This window comes from Zingiber officinale, chromosome 1A (assembly GCF_018446385.1).
Source record: "Zingiber officinale cultivar Zhangliang chromosome 1A, Zo_v1.1, whole genome shotgun sequence".
In the NCBI taxonomy this organism is placed as follows: domain Eukaryota; kingdom Viridiplantae; phylum Streptophyta; class Magnoliopsida; order Zingiberales; family Zingiberaceae; genus Zingiber; species Zingiber officinale.
In genome coordinates, this window is record NC_055987.1 from 139,036,577 (window position 1) to 139,062,266 (window position 25,690).

At 38.0% G+C, this 25,690-nt stretch overlaps 2 protein-coding genes across 3 annotated transcripts; both read right to left on the reverse strand.

Moving 5' to 3' along the window:
* Positions 1-11,350: 11,350 nt before the first annotated feature.
* Positions 11,351-18,542, reverse strand: LOC122035330 (zinc finger CCCH domain-containing protein 33-like). The gene is made up of 7 exons (XM_042594745.1): positions 17,959-18,542; positions 16,021-16,065; positions 14,825-14,941; positions 13,730-13,853; positions 13,568-13,644; positions 12,004-12,363; positions 11,351-11,810 (listed from the first exon to the last, which is right to left on the reverse strand). The coding sequence occupies exons 1-7, from the start codon at positions 18,370-18,372 to the stop codon at positions 11,673-11,675; spliced, it is 1,275 nt and encodes a 424-aa protein (XP_042450679.1). The 5' UTR covers positions 18,373-18,542; the 3' UTR covers positions 11,351-11,672.
* Positions 18,543-19,140: 598 nt separating this feature from the next.
* On the reverse strand, positions 19,141-23,799 carry LOC122035312 (transcription factor bHLH128-like). 2 transcript variants are annotated; one of them, XM_042594734.1, is made up of 6 exons: positions 23,348-23,799; positions 20,775-21,112; positions 20,365-20,496; positions 19,631-19,696; positions 19,441-19,509; positions 19,141-19,329 (listed from the first exon to the last, which is right to left on the reverse strand). In XM_042594734.1, exons 1-6 carry the CDS (start codon positions 23,703-23,705, stop codon positions 19,273-19,275), a joined length of 1,020 nt encoding a protein of 339 aa, XP_042450668.1. In that variant the 5' UTR covers positions 23,706-23,799; the 3' UTR covers positions 19,141-19,272. The 2 variants fall into 2 exon arrangements, with proteins under 2 accessions (XP_042450668.1, XP_042450662.1); XM_042594728.1 differs by having other exon boundaries at positions 20,775-21,115.
* Positions 23,800-25,690: the final 1,891 nt, after the last annotated feature.

The window sequence follows — 25,690 nt, forward strand, 5'->3', positions numbered from 1 at the left end:
TGACCTAGAAAATGTGACCAAGGCTTCTAAGAAGCCCAACAAGGTCACTAGGAAGGTATCTAGGGAAGTTATCCCTACTGAATACCTAGAGCATCCAAGGAGCACCAATAGGTGTTGGGTTCCTAGGAGCATTTTCTCTACCCCATAAATGGGTTAGAGAGTGTCAACTCTAAGTGAAAGGGTAGTTAACCCAATCATGAAGAAATTGACACTCAAGTAGCATTTTCAAGATTTTTGTTAACCTTTGAAAATGAAATTGAATTATTATTTACTCCTTGAAAGAGTAAAATGTGCCTAATGGTGAAAAATTGATTTTATCTTAAAATGGCATAAATTGGGAAAACCTAGAGAAATACCAAGTTGGGATTTTGGTATTCTCTTAGAAATTTAAGGCAATCCGGGCCTTGATTTATGTGATTATTCTTGAGGAAAAATGGAATATGCCAACATTTGAGGATATGCTTAATTTTTAGTGACATAAACAAATCAAGAGAAATAGAAATGTCAATTTAGGTTTTGGCATTTCTTTGAAGCATTTAGGGCAATCTAGGTTTAACATTTTAAGTTAAAACAAGTGATATATTTTGAGTTAGCTAAGTGGTTGAGGATACTTAGATAGGTAATCTAGGTATATTTTATTTATGCTAAACCTTGCCATGATTATTTGCCCATCATATGTCATGACATCATGTCTATTTTTACATTTATGTTTTATTATGAAAAATCCAAAAATACCATGTCATGACATTCATACATCAAGTAGTTATAGGATATTTTCTTTTGAAAATTATTTCATCTTAATGTATGCCATAACATAATCATGCATTAAGTTTAAATTCCTTGAAATTAAGGACAAATGGCATTTAACATCACTTATTAACAAGTGACATCCTAGGTGGATGTTTAATATCTTTAAAATGCCTAGATAGATATGCATGATCCCTAGAATAGGGTAAAACCAAAATCTCACATCTCACAAGGACTATAAGGTGACTTGTATGTGTTTAAGTGCACATTAGATACAAGTGAGATGTTAGGAAGATGAACAAAACTCAAGATGTTGATTTAGTGCATTCTTCTGAGTTTTAGGTTCATCAAAACACATAGTTATGTGTTTTCCCATCATTGGGAAAGCTAATGTACAAGTCATGTGCATTAAGCCCAAGGAACATGGTGGGATATTGGTTTTGAAAATGTTTTTAAAAATAATTTTGGAAAACCTTGGTGAATGCTATCTTTTGATAGTAATCACCATTGAATAGTTAGACACAAACTTGAAGAAAATACTAAAATTTTTGCAAGTTCTCAAGTTTGTGTCAATCTTTGAAAATATGATGTATTTTCATAGAAAACTATTTTTCCATGATAAATTATACCCTAAATAATGTCTACACAAATTTTTACGATTTTTGAAATTTTGTAGAATTTTCTAGGGGTTTCTGAAATTGGCTGAAATTGAATTTCAGCAATTTCAGGCCTCCAATCGATCAGTGGATCGATTGGAGTGCCTCAATCGATCAGTCGATCGATTGAGAAGGCATTTCTCGCGAGCAGAAGCTCGCTGGATCGATCAGCCGATCGATCCAAGAAGACTGAATCGATCAGTGGATCGATTCAGCAGGGTTCAATCGATTGGAACCCAACTCCAATCGATTGAAGATGCTGATTTTGGCTGGGAAAGCTTATTTTCAGCATTTTGAACCTATTTTAGTCTAGGTAACCATTCCAAACCCCTGAAAATACATTTGTATACATAAAAAGGGTGTTTTCGTGTGGACAACAAGGATGGATTGGTTAAGGAAGGCTAAGTTGAAGTTTAGGTTGAGGTTTGTTTCAAATTTTGAATATTTGAACCTCAAAACTTCTAAAATTGGGTTTCCTAAAGTTTTAGGGATTCCAAGTCATTGTTGGTGCAATGACAGAAGTTACCACCATGTCTTTAGGGGGAGGGACTCTTTAAAGACATGAAAATTATTTTTCATGAACCTTGGAAGGTGGTTAACCTTCCGTTAAGAACATGCTCAAGGTTGAGCGTTTGAACTTTAATGGGGAGTGGATATCCTCATTGTTCAAGTGGCTTCAAGTGGATAATGCTCAAGGATGGGCATTTGCCTACATTGGGGGAGAATGTAGGGTTAAGGTTAATGAAGGGTATGGGACCTTCATTATCGTGTTGATCACAACGAGTGAAGTTGTGAACAACGATGAGCAACTCTTCAGGGGGAGAGTTTTCAACAAGTGAATTTGTTGATATGTGCCCAAAAATGGGGCATGGTTTGATGTGTGCCAATAGGGGGAGAATGAAAGGGAGTAAGTTAGGCTTTCATTACCTAGAGGGAGTTTGCCCTCTTAGGGGGAGAATGAAGGGCTTAACTTATGTATTCATTACCTAGTGGCATGAAGAAGGTTTAGGCTATGGGATTAGCCTAACTTACATGTGGTATTGTAAGTGATAGTGTTGGTATTGTCAAACATCAAAAAGGGGGAGATTGTTGGTGCAACATCCTTAAGTCAAGGTTGACCTGGTTGACCAAGCTTGAGTCTTGGTTTGGGTTTCGATGTTTGACAATGCAAGGTTGATTGAAGAAGAATCAAGTAGGTCAAGGATGACCGGATACTTGACTGGGAAGTCCTAGTGAGTGAAGCTAGGCAGGAGGAAAATCCTGGTGAGTGAAGCCAGGTGAGAGACCTAGTGAGTGAAGCTAGGCAATTGGGAAAGTCCTGGTGAGTGAAGCCAGGTGAAAGACCTAGTGAGTGAAGCTAGGCAATTGGGAAAGTCCTGGTGAGTGAAGCCAGGCAAGAGAAATCCAAATGGGTCAAGGTTGACCAGACATTTGGTGAGAATCCAAGTAGGTCAAAGGGATTGACCGGATACTTGGCACGAGAAAGAAAAGTCCAAGTAGGTCAGAGGGACTGACCGGATACTTGGCAAGAAGAGAAAAGTCCAAGTGGGTCAAAGGGATTGACCAGACACTTGGTGAGAGAGTCCTAGCCGGTCAAGGGTGACCGGATGCTAGGTCTTATGTACCAACAAGTCATGGTTGACTAGATGTTATTTTAGGGGGCTTTAGACTTGGTTTTGGACAAAAACCAAGGTTTGGATTGATCCGTGGATTGATCCAGCAGGTTTGGATTGATCCGTGGATTGATCCAGCAGGTTTGGATTGATCCGTGGATCGATCCAGCAGATCTGGATCGATCAGTGGATCGATCCAGAAGATCCGGATCGATCCGCCGATCGATCCGGTGAGTCCCCGCGAACAGAACCCCTCTGGATCGATCTAGAGGTCCCAATCGATCAGTGGATCGATTGGGACGCTGCTGCTTCGCGCGATAAGCGCTGGATCGATCCGTGGATCGATCCAGGCATTTTTCCAGAGCACAGAGGTGCTCTGGATCGATCCGTGGATCGATCCAAAGCCTCCCCGATCGATTGGGAGCAATCCAATCGATTGGGATTCGACCGTTGGCGTCGTTTATAGCTGTTGGCGTGCGATTCCTTCAGTATCTCTTCACCGATTCATTTCAGATCTTCACCAGCTCCTCCACAACTCTTCTCAAGCTCGAGATCGCCAGTTCTTGAAGGTTCTTGGAGGCTCTTCCAAGTCAAGAGGCGGATCAAAGCAAGAAGAAGAAACTAGGGTTAGGGTTTGTGCACTCATTGTAAGCTTGTAAGCTTGTATTTCTTTACTACCCTTTCTTCTTCTTGTATTGAGTCTTGTAGGGCTTCTCCGCCCTTGGTAGTTACCATAAAGGAGAGTTTCATTAGTGGAGGGTGCGTGCGTTGTGTGGATCCTTGGATTAGTCACCTCCCTTGGAGGTGGATACCAAGTAAAATCCAAGTGTTAGCGTGTTTGTATTTGTTTCTTTGTATTTCCGCTGCGCATCCTTGAAGAAACAAGCAACGCCGAGCAACGAGAACGCGAAGAGCTATTCACCCCCCCCCCCCCTCTAGCTACTTTTCGGTCCTAACAAGTTAGAGTGCATACCAGTTTCTATTATTATTAGCTAGGTAGTGGATGATATCTGTATACTCATGTTGACTCAGTTAGTAGAGTACCCGTTTACTTCTATTGGTTAGGCCTGTTTAGGATTGGTTTACCTGTTTGACTTGTGCAGTAGGGTTTGACTTATCTTAGTTGGTTTCGTGATCCTATGAGTTCGATTAGTAGAGGATTAGTTTAGATTCTTTTCTTTGTTCTGCCTGTAGAGGATCGATTTACCCTTGTTGACTTGGGTAGTTAGGTATCGATTTACCTTAGTTAGTTTTATCAGTGGATGATTGTTGTACTCTTCTTGGATTTGTTAGTAGATGACGATCTATTTTGTTGGTCTGACCAGTAGGGGACTGACTTATTCTATTTTTAGAGATTCTTATCTTTAGGATACTCATACTTAGTTAGATATTATGGGAGACATATTTGAGTACATGACTTGTACCGTCATGGGGAGGACTGAGTTAGTCGTATACCATTGTCGGCTTGGTCAGCCTGTAGAGGATTGTCGTATCCTATTTCATGGGGACTTTGACCATGGACTGTCTGTACCTGGTAGGATGACTTAGAAGATACATTCGGATAGGATACTCCACTGATGTGGAAAAGTGTAAAGCTACATGCTTAACACTTATGAGATATAACCGTTATTATGGTGTATGAGTTGGAGAGTACTTTCGGACATATGATTTGTTCTGGCGGGAGAGAGTTGAAGTTAGCTGCTTAACATTTACGTGACCCTGTACCACGTGAAGGAAGAAACAGAGAATGCTTTTTGAGGATCAGATCATCACTTAGCGATTTCCTTGAGGTGTTTGGAGAGAGAGTAATTCTCTACTTCTTTTGATACCAGGATGGGTTTTAAGGCGATGACTAGTATACTCGCCTAAAGTGTCTCCATGGGAGATCCTGACTCATAGACCTATCGGATGTAGTTAGATATCTTTGATGTATGTAGTGATCTACGACCTGTAATGATACGGAGGAAGTGGTATTAGTTGAGTAATACCTAGGAGTTCCAATCGTAACTAGGTATGATTTCAGAGGATGATCTTCGAGGGGTAGAGCGTCGATTGACAGATATTTTGATCATCTAGTTAGTTGTAGTGTTCCTTTATCTTTGTGTTCATTGCTCGATACTGGAAGTTGCTGAACCTCAGGGTGGAGCAATGGTTAGACGACTCAGCTAACATTGTCTCTATCAGGTGGCTCAAGACCTTGACCACGTGATCATTTTACCAGATATTGTAGTCTATATCTCATATTAGAGGGTTTGACCTTTTATCGATATTTGTCGAGGGACATATATGAGATGATTATGAGAGTTGTGGAGATACTTTCTAGATGGGTAGACTCTTAGTCAGAAGGTTGTATGCCCCTTTGACTTTGGATTGACATTTCTTTACTATGGATATTTGATTATCAGAAAGGATGAGATGATGAGATTTGGTAGACTTTCTGGATACATTTAGTTTGTTGACAGTAGGTGTTGAGGGTTGGAAGCATTCTTATTGGTGGAATAATAGGAAGAAAGACATCATGGATTTAGTAGCTTGAGGTCTAGTATGTCAGCAAGAAAAGGTTGAACATCAGATGTTAGTAGGATTGTCTCTATTGGTTTGGATACTAGAGTAGAGTTGGGAGCATGTTTTGACAGATTTTGTTGTGGGATTATCTAGGACATTGAGATGATATGATGCTTCAGGTAATCATTGTTAAGTTGATGGATTTACTCTTTAGCTATCGATTTGTAGGATAGATTCTTTGGAGTGAGTAGCAGAGTTATACGGTAGAGAGATTAATCAGTCTTCATGGTATATCTCTGAGTGTTATATTAGATGGAGATCAGTGATTTCACATCATGATTTTGTCTGTGGATACAACAGAATTTGGATTAGAAGCTTCACTTTAGTATAGATTTTTACCCTCAGACTGATGGATAGCTTGACCGCCTTATACAGATGTTGGAGGATCTGAGGATAGTGGATTTTGGATTTCAAAGGTAGTTGATTTATCCCGCAGTTAGCTATATTGCAGAGTGGGAGTAGCGGGAGTAGGGTGAGTTCATAGCTCACAGAGTCGTCGCTATTCATTTGGAGGTGGATTGTCATGTTTGGAGATATGTTTATGATACTAGGGTAGAGTAGTAGATGAGAATGTTGTTTGGTTATTATACTTGGAGTGAGTGGTATATGAGTATGTGATTTGGATGTTACCCTTGGATGAGGATCCCTGAGTTGACCAGTAAATTTGGAGACCAAATTTTTATTAGTGGGGGAGAATGTAAGATACCGCAAAATTAAATAATAAATGTTATTGAACGAATAATCTTATAGGATTTTTCAGGAATTTTTAGAAATTTTTTAGGATTTAAATGGAGTCTCTATGACTCATTTTGAGGGGATAAATCGTGGGGCTTGTGGAGACCTGTTTGGGATACCCAAAATAAGTGGGAGTTGATCGAGGAATTAACTTAGCATTGAATTAAACTAACCTAAGTTTAATTAACCTAGGTTTATAATTTCTTCTCCTATTCTTTCTCCCGAACCCCTCTTTTCCCCGATCCCCTTTCTTCCCCGAACTCTTCTCCCTCGCAATCTGGTCTCATCGTTGGTCGTCGGGCAGCAACATCGATCGCCGGCCGTCGTGAGTTCACCACTGATAGAGAGCTTCTCCTCCACTGTCCCTCATCTCCGCCACTCGTTCTTCTCCACGAATCCATCGATCTTTTCTCCCTTGTCGTCGTGCCCTAGATTTGGCGACGCCGAGCCCTCCCGACTATGGCACACCACACGGCGTAGCTGGATCACTGTGAGCACCAGCGACATTGCTCCTCCCCTTTCGGCCAGCCGTCGTCGTCTCTTCCCCATATCTGGTTGCCGGTCACAAAGTTCGTTCGATTCTGGTGCGCGTCCGACAGGATTCAATGCTAGGGCACAGTGAGGACCTTGACTCGCATTCCCAACCGATCTCCGACTGATCTGTTCCTCCTCAACCTGTTCGTTGGAGGGTAATCCACATCTCTCCATCAGATGAATCGAATCGGGTGATCAATTTAGGTAAGTTTCATCTGGATTCGTATGAATTCAAGATCTTGCTTAATTGTTTCTATTTCGTTGTTCTTTCTGTTCTAGATTTTAGGAATGCAACGGATCAACTCATTGTGGACTTTACCTGTTGCTGGCCACTGTCAAATCCACTTCTTGAAGCTGTGGAGGGTAACTACTCGGGTTCATCACTCGATAGGTCACCAATTCCAGCAAAGGTCAGTAGCTCTTGTTCCTCATAGTTGCATTTGGAGGGGAAGTTGCTGTAGAATCTAGTGGGGTAGGATGTATATTAATTTGGATTAATATGGAAATAAATTCATGGTTGTTTAGTTGCATTGGATTGATTTCATTATGGAATTGGAGGTCAGTTTGCATTTCGGTGATGAATTGGTGGAGTGTTGATGATGGTATTGGGTTAATATAGCATGTATCAGATTTCATTTAAGGTTGTAATCTGTGTAGTTTGGTTGATGAGTGTTTGATTGTGTGAAGTCATGGATTAAATGATGGATTATATATGGTGGATGAATATCATGATTTCATGTTTGTCATTGGGATCATTAGATTGATTATTAGATGTGGGGTGTTTAGTTTATGATTGGAAGGATTTATGATGAGTTGGATTAGTGTTTGATTGATGATGAATTATGTGAGTTGGATTTAAGATGTGTTGATTAATGAGTTTTGGATTGATTAATAGATTATGGATTATGTTGGGATCTAGAAGGAGTGTGATCAAGGATTATTTGGAGTATTAATTAGAGATCAGATTTGAGTGGAGTTATCCTGATTGGGTAGGGATTTTATTTAGCTATTTTAATTCATATAAATTTAGCTAAATAAAATATATATATATATATATATATATATATATATATATATATATATATATATATATATATATATTGATTGATGCAGGACCTTAATATGGGATGATTATCACGAAGTGAGATTTATTTTGGACGCGATCTACAGATAAAGGCGGGTATTTCTTCCTTAGCCTCTTTATAGTTTCTTTGAAACTTAGTGCATGGTTATTATTGAATGAATTAGGCTGCTTTATCTTATATCATGATCGGTTGCTGTTTTTCCTGCATGATATTTATGCTTGACCCTTGTGATGATCTATTTAATTCATATACAGTCTCCACTCTTGATATCTACTCTGTTGTGATTACACGTGTAGAGTATGTGTTGTAGGGATTGTCAGGTTGTTGGTATTTCCATGCTGATTGAGTATATGATGTGGATTGTACATAGGTGGGTATGTGTTATAGGAGTTATCTTGTTGACCGTGCATTTACATGTGGTGTGTACATACGTATTTGTCATGTACTTTTGGAGGAGTTGTGTTGATTGTATGTTTGGGGTATATACACATGTCTGTTGTGTTTTTACCGGAGGATACATGTTGATTGTACTTATGTTCTGTGTACATGTGTCTTGTGGGGTTATTGGAGATTCTTTGGTCGATTATACATGCGTAGTTGTGCGTATATGATTGGTGGTATATATGGATGTACCATGACGATTATACTCATATTGTGGGGTACTCATGTGGTTTGGGGCATGCATTGATGATAACAATGTCGGTATCATGATTATATATGTATATATATCATGTCATCATTCATTGCATACTGACGACTATTGTCTCCCTTGTTGTGAGAGAGTTGTCGGTTGTTTATAGCTGCCCATTCGGCCACTGTTGGAGAGTGGTAGCTAGGAGTGGAGCTAGTCCTGTCGTGCTCATTCGGCCGCTCAATGTTCTGTCAGCCTCGACCACTCTGGAGCAGTGGGTCTTGAGGGTACAGTAGTCAGAGGGCTTGAGTTGTGAGTGGTCAGGGACCCTTAACTATGTAGTTATATAACTGCTTAGCTGACCGTCCGCTTCGGCCGCCTATAGCGGTGCATGTACTGGAGGCTAGTACGGTTTGTCACGGACCCAAGCCTCTCGGCCATACAGGGGTCGTGGTGTCTAGAGAGGTGGCGGGGATGACCATGGAGCATGCATGCACATTTGCATTTGATGCGCGGTGCATCGTTGGAGATATATTTGCATACATGCCTAGTAGATACTAGTTGCATGTGTTTGTGGTATGTTGCATTTGTTTGCGATATGATTGTTGCATATGGTTGTCATGCTGCATACATGTCATTTATTTACATGTATTTGCAGTCGTATTTATATTGCACAAGTGTCACGAGTAGGTTTGTTGCAGATCTGGTGAGTTTACTGACCATTGTACCAGGTGTCGATTCCAGATTGGGTATGTATCTATCATTATGTCGGTTGTGATTTTTACAGTATGTATGTCAGGTTAGTAGGTCTGATATGTTCAGATGCATTGATTATGATAGTAGGATCATGTTCTTTGATTTCCTACTGAGACTGTATACCTTTGATCTCTATGTTTATGTATAGACCATGCACTATCTTTTCTATTACCTGCTGAGTTACATATACTCACCATCGCATGTATATCTTTATGTTTTCAGGTAGATGGTTGGAGTGTCGTTCGGAGTATCCTGTCTGCCGAGTCCTACGTCACATCCGAAGGTCGTTTTTGGTTTGGTATACGTTTTATTTGTATTTGTTGTATTTGGTGGATTGTTGTATTTGTTGTTGTGGTTGTTGTATAAAGTCTAGCCGGCTAGCAGTGTGCTGATTGTGTTGTATTGGGCTTTCCGTTTTCGTTTTTCCGCTGTGTTGGTTTTTAGTACAGCCGTGTGGGCTGTTTTATATATAACTGCGTGGTTGTTATTGTTTCATTCCAGCCGTGTGGACTGTTATTATAACTGCGTGGTTGTGTATATAAATATTCCAGTCGCATGTGGCTGATGTATTTTGCTTGTATTGATGCTTCAGATTGTCACCGGTACAGGGGAGATGCTGCCGGATTTTTGTCTAATAGAGACTCCTTTGGGGGCGTGACACCCGGCCTGCGTGCCGACCTAGTGTCCCGGCCTATGTGCCGATCTCGTTTCCCAGTCCGTGTGCTGGTTTCATGTCCCGACCTGCATGCCGCTAATATCTCCCGAGCTGTGTGCCAGTGTTTTATCTCGACCTGCAGCTCGTCTTCCGAGCCCGTGCCGCGTTCAGCTCCTCGTCATCAGATCCAGCTCTCCAGCTTGATCGGAGTCATCCATTCTTCTGGGTCGCGACAACTCTAGCCGCGTCCCATCCGAGGGCGCCCCCTGGGCCAGGGTAAGTTCTTCGTTCATATCCTATGCATATTTCATTATTTTATGGCTTAATCTTGTACTCATATATTCGTTGGATCTGTCTCGAGCATCGGGATACCGGGGGCCGGGTCAACCCGGTCGTTGGCTGCAGGTAGCGTTGACCAGAGGACTTTTGCATACTTGGTCAACACAGAAGTTATCTCAGCACACCCCTCCTCCAGGACGTCGTGACTTCGTCAACATTCTCGTCACCTCACCCGACAGTCCGTCTGACTCAGATTCCGGACCGGATCAATTACCATCTAAATAAATATTTATTTTAATATATTTTAGATCAATTCTCAATAAATATAAAATTAGGGGGCGATATCACATTTTACTTTATTACTAATGATCAAATCTTAATTTTGACAAATTAAAGAATGAATTTCCTTGATGGATGATTGACCTGAGAACATTGAGATGATTGATTATCTGTTATGAGTGCGCTTCCTGATTTACTATGATGATCGGTAAAAAACTTTAATAAAAATAAATTGATCATCCTAAAATTAATCAACATAAATTAGATAAATATTATCAACTAAAATAATAATAATAATAATAATAACAACAAAAAATAGGGGGAGAGTTTTAAATTTAAGAATCTTACACTTGTAGTCTAGGTGTAGCACACATAACAAATGGATGGAGAATTTTATATTCAAGAATCTCACACTTATAATACCTTTTATGTTTGGCTAATTCTCTCTATTTTTATAATAGGTAAAGGGTCTTCGTTTCTAATTCATTTATCAAAATTTATCTAAACCACAGTTTATTCACACTGAGAAGCTTATCTCGTAAAACTCAAATTCTTAATCTTAGTAGACATGGACCATTAACCAAAGCTTAGCCATATTCTTGAAGTGATTGCGCTCTAGCCAACATAGTTTTAGTCATCTCGTGAGGACACTCTATTGCACTTGTGGTGAAATTGTGATGGTACAATGGTAGATGAAAAGAGACATTCAAGGGTGTTTTTAACTTGTCTTCCTGCAACCAATGGACTCAATCTATTAAATATTTATATAAAATTTAAAATCTATACCTAACAAATACTCATATCCAGCCAGCATATAATAGATACGCTTTTAATTTTTTCGCATTATAACAAACTTAGTTGAATTTCCAGCTCTCCTTAACAAGCACCCTATTAAAAAGCAGGACCCCCAATTTAATCCATGCTAGACTGGAATTCTCCCAAGAAAGCAAGAAGCATAATTCACAAGGTTGCAATAGATTCTAGCAAAACGATATTATGCACAGTAAAAAAGGAATGAAAAATAAACAAGTAGCAGATCCATCATGTGGCTGACTCAAGTTGCTATGTGGGTGATTTAGTTAAGGTATCAAGAGTGGCAGATCCATGTAGCTGCCGAAAACTGCTGCATGATCAACCTCATCGTCTGACCATATCACTCAAAGGCCTTGCTGCTTCATAGGATGAGGATGCTGAAACCATGGGGTGATCATACTTGCAGGCAGGCCCAAATTTGCAGATCCCAAAACGGTTATAGAATGAACAGGCTGGCTGATCCTGTACGCGATTGATAAACAAAGTGATAATAGATAGACAATCAGGAGATCATTAGTTGAAAAAGATTAAAACAAGGATGAGAAAGTATAATGAGATCATTGTAGGAATGTACATTGAACAAACAAAACATTAGAATGTCAACTGAAAGGTACTTAAGTGAGCATTTGCTTGTGCGGTAGTGCAATGTACTCACAGGTCTTGAAGGAAGGCCATGAGGACCGACATTGTAAGTAGGAGTGCTTGGATGGTAAAACATGCATGCTGACCCAAATTTACAATCTCCTGTCTTCAAGAAGTAGGCACACGGAGTCTTGCCAGGAGTGACATTGTAACTAGGACTCATCGTGAGGCGACTCCTTGGATGGTGATATAAGCATGTTGATCCAAATTTACAGTCTCCAGTCTTCATGAAGTATGCACACTCAGCCTTGCCAGGTCTCTCCGGAAAACTTGCACTTACCTGCTGGTGTACAGCTATTGGGTTACTTAATGGGGCTGGAAATAAAGACTGCTGCATAAAACTTTCGGTGGGGTAGTTTGGGCTTGTTGGGATCTGAAACAAAGGATTTCTAATTAACAAAGCAAGTCAAGGAATGGTAGCACAAACCAATCTGCATAGCAAAAGTTCAACATCTTCAAATACAAGACAAACTAAAATGTTGTTGATTACTTCATGGAGCATGCAAAATCTACAAGGAATGGTAGCATAAATCAATCAGCATTAACAATAATTCAAACATCTTTTAATACAAACAAACTAAAATATTGCACTGATCTACAGAGAAGGTTACAGTGAGATGAAACCAGACATTTATCATAGTTATAGAAAGGCATGATATGGGGCTGCACCACCTTTAATACTTGAGGAGAGGCAATTTTACCTATGCAGAGGTTAAGATGCACATCTTTGCAAAATGCACCAAGTGCAAAATAATGCGCTAGCAAAAGCGACATCAAATCTCATGTTATCTTCTTGAATTTTTTGTTTAGCATTCCAAATGCATATATTTAGTGGCTAAATGTACCACCTTCTTGTTTCCTCCATATTAGTTGCAATTCAAAAGAGGGAAAAAATGAAGGTGAAATGTCTGAGGATTTAAAATTTTTGCCTAGTGGAAATGATGATTACATCCTTTATACTGTTTAAATGTATATATCCTTTTAAGTTTTAACTATTTGAGGTGACAATAATAGTTTTGATTAATAACATCATATGATATTCTATTGAGGTAGTTATGATATTAGAAGCATTGATTACATTAAGATATTATAAGCATTGATTATGCTTTTGAATTTTTCTTTTTTTGGATCGATATTAATTTAATAGATGATTTTGTGCAGCAAATACTGTAACTTTGTGCCATATAACATGTACTCATATACTATGCTTGCGCAAATCGTATTATATGGATATTAGGGAAGTGATCATTCACTTCTCCTCACGGCACTAGGCCCATGACCTCCTAGGTTGCATTGGGTACGCATGAATGGAATGAAATAATGGTTCGCCTCACTCTGTGATTCATTCCAACGTTGCAAGTTCAAATTGGTTACCTCTCGGATCACTATCTACTTTAAAATTATTCCTTCTTTTGATCCAAATGAGAATATGTTAAAATTACTCCAAAGAAATGTCCAGGTTACATTGACTATTTTTAGAATCTCTAGAGGATTGTAAAGGGTAACGTTTAACAACTGGACAAGGAAACTATTTCACAAATCCTCCAAATCAATAATTAAAATCAAGCAATATTTACCTGAGACCTGAAATCAGGATTTAGATTGAGCCCATTGGGAGGAAAAAGCATGCTTGTAATGCGGGGTGTCAGATGATCTGAATCAGAAGTTGTTTGGCACAATTTCAAAATAATTTCTTGGAATTTATTTTTAGAAAAGAATAGTCATTAAGAGAAGTGCACCATTTTGACATCCTGGTGAATAATCTTGAGTATTTGTAGCAGTGGGGTCTGGATGATTGAATCGGCAATTGCTTGAGAATTTGCAAACACCAGTGCGCATATAATAGGGGCATTCTTTTTGTCCCTGCAATTTAAAGTGAGAGTAGAAAGTGAAGATCCATTTACGAGATGATGGATTAAAATGTCAAATCCAAGGTTGTTAAATTATACTTAATATCGTAAATGATTTTGGATAATTCATCCTAATCATTTCGAATCATGAATCTAAGGTTAAAATACAAAAATGAAAAATAGATCAAAAAATTTGTAGCTTAATTGGGAATAGTTATTTCTCTTAAACTATAAAATTATTGTAATATCTTGATTCGTAACAACAACAAAAAAACTATGTTTATTTCACTTTGATCAAGAAATTATACAATAATATTCATTTCATTTCAATAAAATTGAAATGAAATTCAACAAAAAAAATTCAAACATGGTTGATCGATTATCGGGTAATAGGACAGTAATTGTCAATTAAAGCTTCAACATCCACTTGGAGTCTAAGCAGAATCAACTTGGCTGAAGAAAGGAAGAGGAAGATGGCATTGGCGTAGCAACACTTCTCTGTAATTTTCTGCTTCACCTTCATCATTGACTGAGTCTCAAGTCTTTACAATCATGTCTTGACAACACTGTCGCCATCAACTACAATTTGTCATTCTTAACTCGATCCTCATCACACACTGAATCTCAATGAAACAATATTTGCCCATCATTTCATAACTCACCACCATGTGTTAACTCCACCCTCACCATTGACTCTAAGTATCCACTTGGCCAGATTTCTTCTTCTATGTTAGATTTCATCCCACCAAACCTCTCTTGATGAGATGAATCTATATTTAACAAGTTTATTGATTTTGTATGGGCCTTGTTTCTCAAATGTGTAACATATGATTTACTGCAAATTTGTATTGTATCAAATCAAAATCATCATGATTCTTTTAAATTATGATTCATATACTATGCTTTTCGATATACCTGAATAGCATCAACTGATATAATAAAGATCATGAATTGTACAAGCCCATTAACTATGGTCAAACTTACTGGTCGAATTGGAAGACCTAAAAAATTGAGCTCAATTCCAGGCATTTCAGTTTTTTCTTGAGAATGAAGAAACTTGCATGCATTCCCAAACCGACAACCTCCTGGCATTGAGAAGAACTGCAAAATCAACCCAACTTATAATTAGGGGGTCAGAAAGAGCAGAGCTACTAAAAAGATTACAAGGCAAAAGGGATTGTAACTGGGAATGGCAAAAAAATTACAAGGCAATTTTCTGAGTTGGTATAACATGACAAAATTTTCCTCCCATAAATGCAATCACATTTAGAAAGTGCCACAAAACAATTAATCATACACACATTGAAAAATATCTCAAGTTCATTATCAAGTTATATGCAAAACTAAATAACAAAAAACAACAAATATATCAATTTTTATTGTCATTTATTTTGCAAAGGAATCATATAACAACAAAATAAGAAAGACCAATCTAGGAGAGAAAATGATTCGACAATCACAGTATCCTGCAAATGTATGGATGAAAAATTCTTTATCAAAATCCTTACAAGCATCACTTTTTTGCTTTGCACCACTTGGATATCATTGAATAAAAGTAAGCTAAATTCAGTTAGTAATTAAACTAAATTCCTTTTCTCTTAAGCCTCCACTCTCTTTTATACGTTATCAAGGTAAGTCATAAAAATATGGATAAAAAACGACCATGGGCCATCTTATTGCATTTGCAAAATTCATATAGAAATAAATTTATTCCAAAATAAAAAATTGCTCTAGAATCAAATTTGAACACAACAAGGTAGTAAAGGTACATTCAGACAAGCAAAATAACATTCTCAAGCTGTCAATCTCTCAATACAATTTAACTTCTGCACCAATAAATTACTCAACCATCCAGGCCCATCAGAGTTATTTAGCAAATAGTTATAGTTTGCTGTGGCTAAAGATAAGACACGATGAAACAATAAGAAAATTTAATCATAATTTGGATGAATAAAAGTAATAACGTTCACACTTTAGAACACTCTCAGCCTAAATGCAAAATAGTCCAAAGAGATTAATGGAGTTAACTAAATAAACCATATTGAACAATGTCCCAGAAAAATTAACCAAAAAAGGTATTACAATAAAACCAAATGGAGTTAATTAAATAAACAATATTGAACAATGTCCCAGCAAAATTAACCAAAAAAGGTATTACAATAAAACCAGATTCTTCTAACCTTGCATTCTATTTGATGTTCTCTCACATCCTCGTGAATAGAAAACTAGAACACCAAAAAGAAACATAAGTACATTACAGAAAATAACAAATATACAGAAACTATAAACTGTACTAACTATTCAACACCAAAAAGAATTTATTGGCATCTTAATAAGAAAGTGGACCGCCACATTGTTGTCAAAATCAAATGATACACAAATTGTATCATACGATTGATATGATTCACATATAAAGCCATACGATTCTTACATATAAATAGGAAATAAAAAGATGTGTGATGACTTGGTTTGATTCAATATGCTTTGATATAATTCCTATTTTATACAATTCTAAATATGAAACAGAAAGCCCCTGAAGTTAAATTTGGCAAACTAAAAGTAAATCAAACTAACAAATTAAATTAAACCCACTACACAATAGATTAAACTGAATTTATTTTTAAAAAATGATGCATTTCATGTCACACGGCAAAAGTATAAATGTCGAACAGAGTGAGATCTTGAATATTACAATGACATAGGAGAAAAATAATTTGTCAAGTGGAAACACAAGCTCAACAAAAAGGTGGCATTGTTAGGGACTTTTGTGCCATTTAGTAACAATCATTTCTCTAAGTCAAAGCATTCGATGAGAAAGTTTTCTAATTCACATCCATTTCATTCTTAATGCAACAAATTAATCTCCATTGATTTAGCAAAAAGGCCATATGTTGACCCCGAATGCCCCCACACGGCTGCCCCTCAGTCATCTGTAGAAAGGTAAATCAAGAAACTGAGCAGGCCACCACATGAGAGGATATTTCTCCCGGCTTCGCCAAGAATCTACCCTTGCTTGATTTGGCAATTCTACCATGCAATGATCAACTCAGCCAAGCCCTGGGAGCATACAATATCCATTGATGAACTTACTCCATGTTGCAATCAATAATTTTGTAATCAATCAACTTACTCCATGTTGTTAAAGCTCCATTTGGGTTCTAAAACAAAAAATATCAAGGCACTCAAGTAAGGACCCTCTCGATATTTAAACATATTTAAGAACACTCATCTAGAGATGTGAATTCATGAGATTAGGAAGTAGAATTTATCCTCTCCTTCTCACATCCTCATTTCTTTTAACACGTCTATTCTATTATATTGTTGAATGAAATATTACATAGTTTACAACCTTTTGGATATCAAAATTATTTTGAATAGAGCAAAATTATTTTTAACAGTTTTATAATTTTTATTTGAATTGTAAAATCACAATTCTATAATTTATCAACATGATTCACAGTTCAATAGGATTCACGATTCCATGATTTATCAAAATGATTCACGACATAATCTTCAATTTGACAACCTTGGTCCATCACACACATCTGTGAAACAGCAATTACATAGAGAAACTTGATTTAAATATGAATAATGGTGTTTCATTGACATATTACAAGTACAAATATAGCAACGAGAAAGTTTTTCTTTATAAGATATATATAGTACTAGTATACATGAAGACATTTAGGTACTATGGTTATAAATTTCAGAAGAAAACCATCAATCACTACTTGAAAGTGAAAACACGTTTTAACAAAAGGACACGTGGTAACAATGAGAAAGAGCAGTTCCCTCTCTGGTAATTCCATAAGAGAGTGAGAATTGACAAATATCTGTAAGTATATTTATGAGATGTGAACACAAAACAATAAAAATGACACTTCAGAATTTAAAGATAAAATACATCATAATTAGACGTCCATTAAAGATAAACAGAAACGAGGAATACATCAATCACTGAGTTGTACATGCTATCAACTTCTTATGAATTTGGTGATTTTACAAAAGTTCTCACGGGCATTAAGACTCTCAGACACTGCTTCAAAGAGGATACAGAAAAGTAAAATAACCACTGAAAACTCTACATGTAAAGGAAAAAAACACAAAGAAGAGTGGACCTGAGTGAGCGTTCCTATCAGAGGATGATTAAACCTGCAGTTCAATCCGTAAGCACATCTCCCAGTTCTCAGATAGTGAGCACAATCAGGCAGCCCTGGCCTTTGCGGATAGGGACAGGATCCAGCTAAATCTTCCTTATAGCTACCGTCGCCCTCTTGCTGCCCCTCGGAAACCCGAGGTACCACCTCCAAGTGATTTTCCCACGCCGATCCTTCCTTCCCGTCACCCACAATTCCTCCCAATGTCCACCCGCCTACATTTCTTTCAGGCCCCCAATCCACACAGCTGCCATTTTCCGTTCCATCCAACTTCCCGTCCAAACTAAGATTCCTGACTTGGGCGGAGACAGCATCTACTTCTCCTTCCTCGTCGCGCCCCTTCCCTCGGATCGGCTGCTCTTCGGCTTCCTCCATAGTCCACGTCCCCTCGACGTCCGCCGTAGTAGTACTCAGCTTTTTAGGGTTTTGCTGAAACGCACTTTCCCAAAACGTGCGCCGCGTCGGCACCGCAGTGCGGTACCAGAGAGAAATATCAGTACCGTGCTCTAAATAGGAAAAAGTAAATACTTTCCTTTCCTCGCAGAATTAGGAATATGCTAAAATAGAAAAGAAAAATAATAATACTTTTGGTTCATAATTTGAGAATTTTGCAAAATCGTTTTCCTTATTTTTTTTTTAACTTCCTTAAAACGATATCTATCGTCTGTTTTTACCCTGCCTTTAGGCTATTTTGATAGGGTATAACCTGCCTTATAATATAACCAAGATTATATTATTTTGTTTGATTTAGTTTTACATTTATAATGTAATGAAATTTGAATTTAAAAGGTAATAAAATTTTATAATCTGCATTACAAAGAAGAAAATACTATGTAATTCGATTATATTATAAGGTCATCATTTAATCAAAATTTAAATATCGAATATACTCCTAGTCCACCACAACCGCTGCCCACTGTCGCCAACCACCTCCGACCACCACCGCCGCCAATCGGTGTTCATCTCTTTATTATTATTATTTGCATTTTGAAATGTAAAACATGATAAGTATTTGAATGTTTACTAATGGTTGGAAAGAGATGAAGCAGCTCCGGCACAGCTGACCGATCGGCCGGCCAATCGGCTTGATGAACCTAGCAGGGAGGGAATACGGCTGCCAACTCAAATACAGAAGAACGGAAATGGCAATGTACAACTCCTTATCTTGCCATGGATCCATTCTAGTTCAATGAACTCAATATGATCGTTTATAGCAATTTTTGTTTTAAAAAAACAAAAAGACAAAGTAGCTATAATGACAGTGACTGGCCGCCCTCAAGCCTTCTCCTGCTTTGCAGTGCAGGTACAATTTGTTTGTTCTTGTTTGAGCTTCTGAATGGAAAGAAGAAAAGAAAAAGAGAACAAGTAGTGTTAGAGAATACTTATCATCCGGTTACAATAACTATGGCATTCGCGTATTTGCTTTCGACTATCAAAACACACCTCTACTTGGCCCTGCAGCTCTTTGATGTGTTGAATTGCCAATTCCAGCATATCTGAGGTGCTCGTTTGCTTCAGTGAAATCAAAGGAAACATCAAATAAGTTGCAGTTGTTCAAAACCTGCTTATCTACATTCTATTATTTCACTAATGGAAACACATTGGATAGTTTTTTGTGTGTTCTTGTGTTTACCTTGTCCATGTTAGGCACAAGATCTTGCAATTTCTGCAGCCTTTTGCTAATTCGTGTTCTCCTTTCCTAACAACGACAATAGAAACAAAATCGTAACTTGAATACATTCAAAATAAAGATGGTGATTGTGATTTCAGAGCTTTGAATCAACTTTTCTACTGAACCAAAATTGAAGATTGGTAATTGAGTCTAAATAAAGTGTTAGGCATTTTTTTTTCATTGCAAATATCTACTTCCAAATCCAATAGATGATTAAAAAAACTTGACTGATTGAATTATATTCAGTCAAATCTAAATGATAGCTTCAACTTGGGAAATTGATTACAAACTAACTGGCTTTACACTGACCCTAAATAAACTAAGTATATATTGAGAAAAGCATCATGGACAAATATATAAATATAAAATATTTCAATACTATTGAAAGTTTATGGTTCAAACTATTGTTTTACTTTCATAATGCTATAAATTTACTCCACTACACAAGCTTCAATTTGACCAGTTAATGTTCCTTATTTTTCTCAGATGATACAAAGAAGCTGATGTTATTACATCCTTATGCTTTTCCTTGTTTCCCTCCATGACTCTGTATTTTGACATATTATTCTGTGCTTGCTTACAAGGTAATCTTGCACTTGAGGGTTCAATTGCATATGTACTTTTCTCTTTTATGTATAAGAAAAGACCACTAGTGTGGGAGCTTAAAAGAAAGAAACAGAGAGACATGAACTAACCCTCTCAGCAATGCTCCGGGGATGAGTTGCGCAGCCACGCTTAGCTCGTGCTCTGCAAGGGACTGAATCTTGTTGGATCTGAAGGTATTTCTCTAACTCAGACATTTCAGACGATGTCCTTGGAAAACTGAACTGCAATCATATTAGACAGTTCATGATTACTGATTTAGATGATAACAACACAACCAAATTGGTTACTGTCATTGGCTTGGCTTTAACTATTGCTTTATATTTTTCTTCTTCTTATCCTTTCGATATAGTTGACAGCCAACTTGAAAACACAGTGATTAATGATAAAAATGCTATGGCAGAAAAGGCAAAATTGTCATGGAAACTGTGAAGCTAAATCAAAATTGTCATTCACAGGCATGTCTCATCTTTGTTGATTTTGGTGGTAATGAGTACCTTACCTGTGAATCAATGTTCCCGAGATTTGCAACTGCATCCCCGTTATCGCACTTAATCCTTTTGCTTTGTGGAGCAGAAAAAGCAATTGAATTTTTATCATCCCATGAGCCCAATTGAAAATTGCTAGAGATGTAGGACTGGCCGGCATTCCCAGCTACCTCGTCTGAATCATGGTGTGTGTCACTCTCTTCCATTTCTGGGATGCTCAATTCAGAAATTTGCGACAAGGAGTCTTGCCGCGAGAAGCCCCACGGGGCATGCTGCCTTCTATGTGCCAATACATGGATGCTTTCTGTGCCTGCTTGAGAGTAGTTTCCAATCATCCTTGTACTAGAATTACCTGCTGTTAGTGACAGTAAATTCAATCAATTTCAAAATTAGAAAAGGCTAACAAAGACACAATAATACAAGTAGGAAAAAAAAGAGTGAACTGTCGTTCCTAAGATTTTATATTTAAAACAGTAAAAGAATTTGATGCAGCAACCACCTAGATCCCTAGTTTCAGATAAGTTATACAATGAAGATCGCATAAATCAATAACCATAACTGCTGGAAATTTCGAATATCTACGGATACTTTTTTCTGTCACGAGTACCATATAGAAACAGATTGTCATCACATATAGACTGAGAATAAACTAGTACAACATGCCAAGCATAGCTTCAGTTTCAAAAACACTGAATCAACTTATAACAGCACTTTAACTGAGACCTCTGATGTTTGAAATTGGAAGCACACTATTAGAAGACAAATCAAAGGGATTCACAAGGCAAGAAAAGATCTAGACTGTACTGTAGCTCAGTTCGGTAGCTTGTTAACCACTATTTAAGATAACAATACAAGTAGCAGAAAGGAAAGGAAAGCTAATTTAAGTGCTTAGCAAGCTTCTACGTTATCTTTCAGGATACAAAAAATTGAAATTTAAGCATCAATCAAAGAGGTAAGACAAAAATATATATTGAAATTGTTTTTAAGAATGTGACTTTTACAGAACTAAAAACTTATCACAGAAAAAAAAAGCTTATTACATTAGGAAATACAAATTTTTTTTCCGGCTTTTAATCTAATGTATATTTCTCTTAGGGTAAAAATCAAAAAACGTATTTCATGTTCTTCATCATTAAAAAGAGCGCCCCATGTTAAAGAAATATCAAAAGAGCATCCATCCTATTTTTTTCATTCTCAAACTCAGTAAATTTGACCAAAGCTGCCCTGTAAAAACATTACTCAAATTCTCTATATTATAATAATTTTACCAAAGTTGGGATCAAAACTGCTTCAATAATATTTAATTAAGTTGGGCCATTTTTTAACGAAATTGAAATAATTTTGATTAAAATTTATGGAGTAGCCCTCGCAGCTTGATGCAGTTGGTACCTATATGGATATTTGATGAAATAGATCTCAATTTCCGACAGGTGTGAAAATGCTTCGCTAGTGCCTAACCTCCCCATGTAAAAATGCTAGGGCAAATGCTCCCCGTGATTTACCCCCTTCCAGTGTAGAGGGATTGTTAAAGTAATGACATCATCTTTTGATGCAATAACAGTAATTTTTGTTGTCATTGCCTCCGTATTGACGATGTTAGTACTTAATATTCTAGACCCAAATAATGTATTTTTTTCTTCTAATTCACAATATCCAAAGTGTGTGGGGCTGCTTTGGAGGGCCGCTAAAGTGACGATTTCACTTTTGATGCAACAATAGTATGTTGTAGTAATTTATTTTGTCATTGCCTCCATACTGACCGTGTGTACTCAATATTCTAGACCCAAATAATGCATTTTTTTTTCCTTCTCGTGCATGTATTCAAAGTGTGTGGGGGCATCCTGAAGGGGCCGCTAAGGTGACGGCTTCACATTTTGATATAATAAAAATATCTTATAGCAACCTCCTATGCGGTGACTTATTCGATTTTCTAATTTATTTCTCTATAGATAATCATAGGACTAACCACATGGGATAAAGGGGTTAACGTATAACCTTTTATCCCAAAAAGAATAGATTGTAATAATTTATTTTATCATTGCTCTCATACCAACGGGGCAGATCCAGCCTTTGCATTGGTGGGGGGCAATAGCCCCCCATCAATTAATAGATGGGGGTCATTGCCTCCCACCAATCCCTTTGTCCCGGTCCAGGAACGGACCATGATAAGGGGGCTATAGAATCCGGTCCTATGTCAGTACTCAATATTCTAGCCCAAGTAATGCAATTTTTTTTCTTTCTTCTGGTACACGAATTGATGGCCCTGGATGATTCTGATTGGTGATCCATGGAGCCCACATAGCCCATCTGAAGTCTAAGAACAATCGCACCCACCAAAGCCTCTCTCTCTCTCTCTCTCTCTCTCTCTCTCTATATATATATATATATATATATATATATATATATATATATCTTAAATACTTTTTTTTTCCTTTTGTTTATTGCCCCGGAGAGTGGAGAATGGAGATCCACAACTAACGTTCAATGTCACTGGACATGGTACCATCAGCTGTCACAGCTCAAACAGGCGACAGGAAGCCCATCCACGGGTTTACTCCAGCATAAAATTAGTGAAATAAATGCTCACCGTGATCGGCCAGTAGATGGGAGAAGAACCCCGTAGGCAAGCTGCTGTGCCGGACCAACGGGGATCCGGTGGCGGAAGAGAGGTGGAGCTCCCCGGATCCGTACGACCCCCGCGAGCAACCTCCAGCAGCGGCGGCTGCGGCGGCGTCGCCGTCCGGGGCCCAGCAGCTCGATTCGGAGGTCAGGCACGGCGAGTCGCCGGCGTAGAACCGGGTCATCATCCTCTCCGATCCGCCGGCGGCGATGACCGAGTCGGCGATCCCGCCGAGGAACGACCCGGGGGCCGAGCCGTAGCGAGCGAGCCCCGGCGGGGGCCCCATCGCGGCCGGACGGTCTCCGCCAGACGGCGAATGGTTCATCGCCTCCGTGTGCGCGGTAGAGAGAGACAGAGAGGGACCGACTCGCGGCGGGAGGAGAAAAGCTTCCTTATTGGGAATGGACGGAGTCGTTCCGCGTTGCGTTGATGGAGAATGTATTATTAGCAGGAAGGGAAATCATACGGACGGCTCTGATCTTCTGGTCGGCTCGGCGCGGGCCCCAGTGGCGATGAACATGAACTAAGGATGGAACCTGGGAAGTTGGACACCGTTGACGGAGAGAGTTGACTCGATTTAATCATCTAAGATTTATTTCATTATATGTTTAATATTTATATATCTATATTTATTTTTTTTATATCTATGAGATGGATACTAAGAGGGTATTAATGTAAAAATAATTTGTTAGTTTTATTTTTTAGAATCATGGAAAGATAATTGATGAAATTGAATTTCTTGCTAAAGTCCAGGTTCTCAGTATATTAAGGGCATCAAAGGATTAGAGGACCACTAAGCAGTACAGAGCCAATCAAACTATGTGCTAATGTCAATCCAGCCCATTGAGTCAGTCGAGTTTGATTGGATCCCAGAAACAAGCCTACGGGTTTGAAGACACTGAACAGCTAAGGATCAAATGGCCATTATTGTCTTCAGAAGTAGGACTCTGACATTGATCTCGAAGGTAGCTGGGCACCGCGAGACAAAATGCAAGAAGACAATGTCTAGTGAGTGTTTGCTACTAAAGAAGACAATGTCCGGTTGGCGCGCCTAAAGCACATGATTCCATCTGACTTGACTCTGTGATGGGACTCAACGATATGAGTTCAATTGAAATATGCTACGGGAATTGTCTAAATGGGCGCAAGTTGGAAATTGATCATCTGATGTATCATATTTTGATAATCATCAAGGGTGTATTTATCTAGTTTTCCCTTTCTACTGCTTCTACCAAATCTGACATTTTACTCTCTTTCTCCTCTCATTTGCGTGCAACTTTTCTCATTCTCTTCTCTTTCCTTTTATTAAATTTTTAAGAGTGCTTGATTGATGGATTTAAAAATAAGAGAATGAAATGATAATAAAATATATTATTTGAATTGTGGGTTTAGAAATGACAATTTAAGAATGATTTCTAGATTTATCAGAATCAACCAAACTCATATAACTAGGTGGGTTTCATTTTCATTCTCATTCTCATTTCACCTTACTATCAAACTCATATTCATAGTCATTCTCATCATTTAACCAAACATCACCTTAGTTTTTTTCCCCCTTATATGTCCCATGGAAGTTTAATCCTGGAGCACCTATGGGGAACCCGAAATAAATAATAAAAGACATCTTTTGATTGAAACAGCTTAGCTTACACATGTTGATACAGTCAGCATTAATAATCAAACTTAGGTTTTGATATATAATAAAAGGTTAAAGTTAAATTTTGTATGTTCTAATATATTTACTAAGTGTGTAAGTTGAAAAACTTGATGAGTCTAAAGGACGAAACATCAAACTGAAATCAAGTTAGGTTATGAGAACTAGATAACTAACAGGAAGCTTAGATAGATCAAAGAAGATTTGATATCTGGCAGAAAATTCAATTGGTTTAATAGAACCTGACGACTACTGAAGTCCAAATGGCGCATCTGGCAGGAAGATATGATGAGTCAAGAGATCAAAAAGTCAAGAAAGTCTTCAAGTGGTAAGTGGAGGTACGAAACTGGAGGAGAGATCTAGTGAGTACGAGTCCCAGCGGAACTGTAGGCGTTGATCCAATTTAAATTCATTTTAGAAATCTAAGTCTTGGTAAAACAAAATCTAATTCATAATTTTATTATGCTATGTGCTAACTCAGTTTTGTAGGTATTTTTGTCTAGCATACTTTACAGGAACTTGGAACAAAATTGAAGTTCTAATGAACAGTGCTCAAGGTGTCTCAACTAATTAGAGGTGTCCTAAGTAAGGGACTGGAGGTGTCTTGGATGACTAAAGACGCCCCAAAGCAAATAAGCTGCGAGGATAAGAGTTTA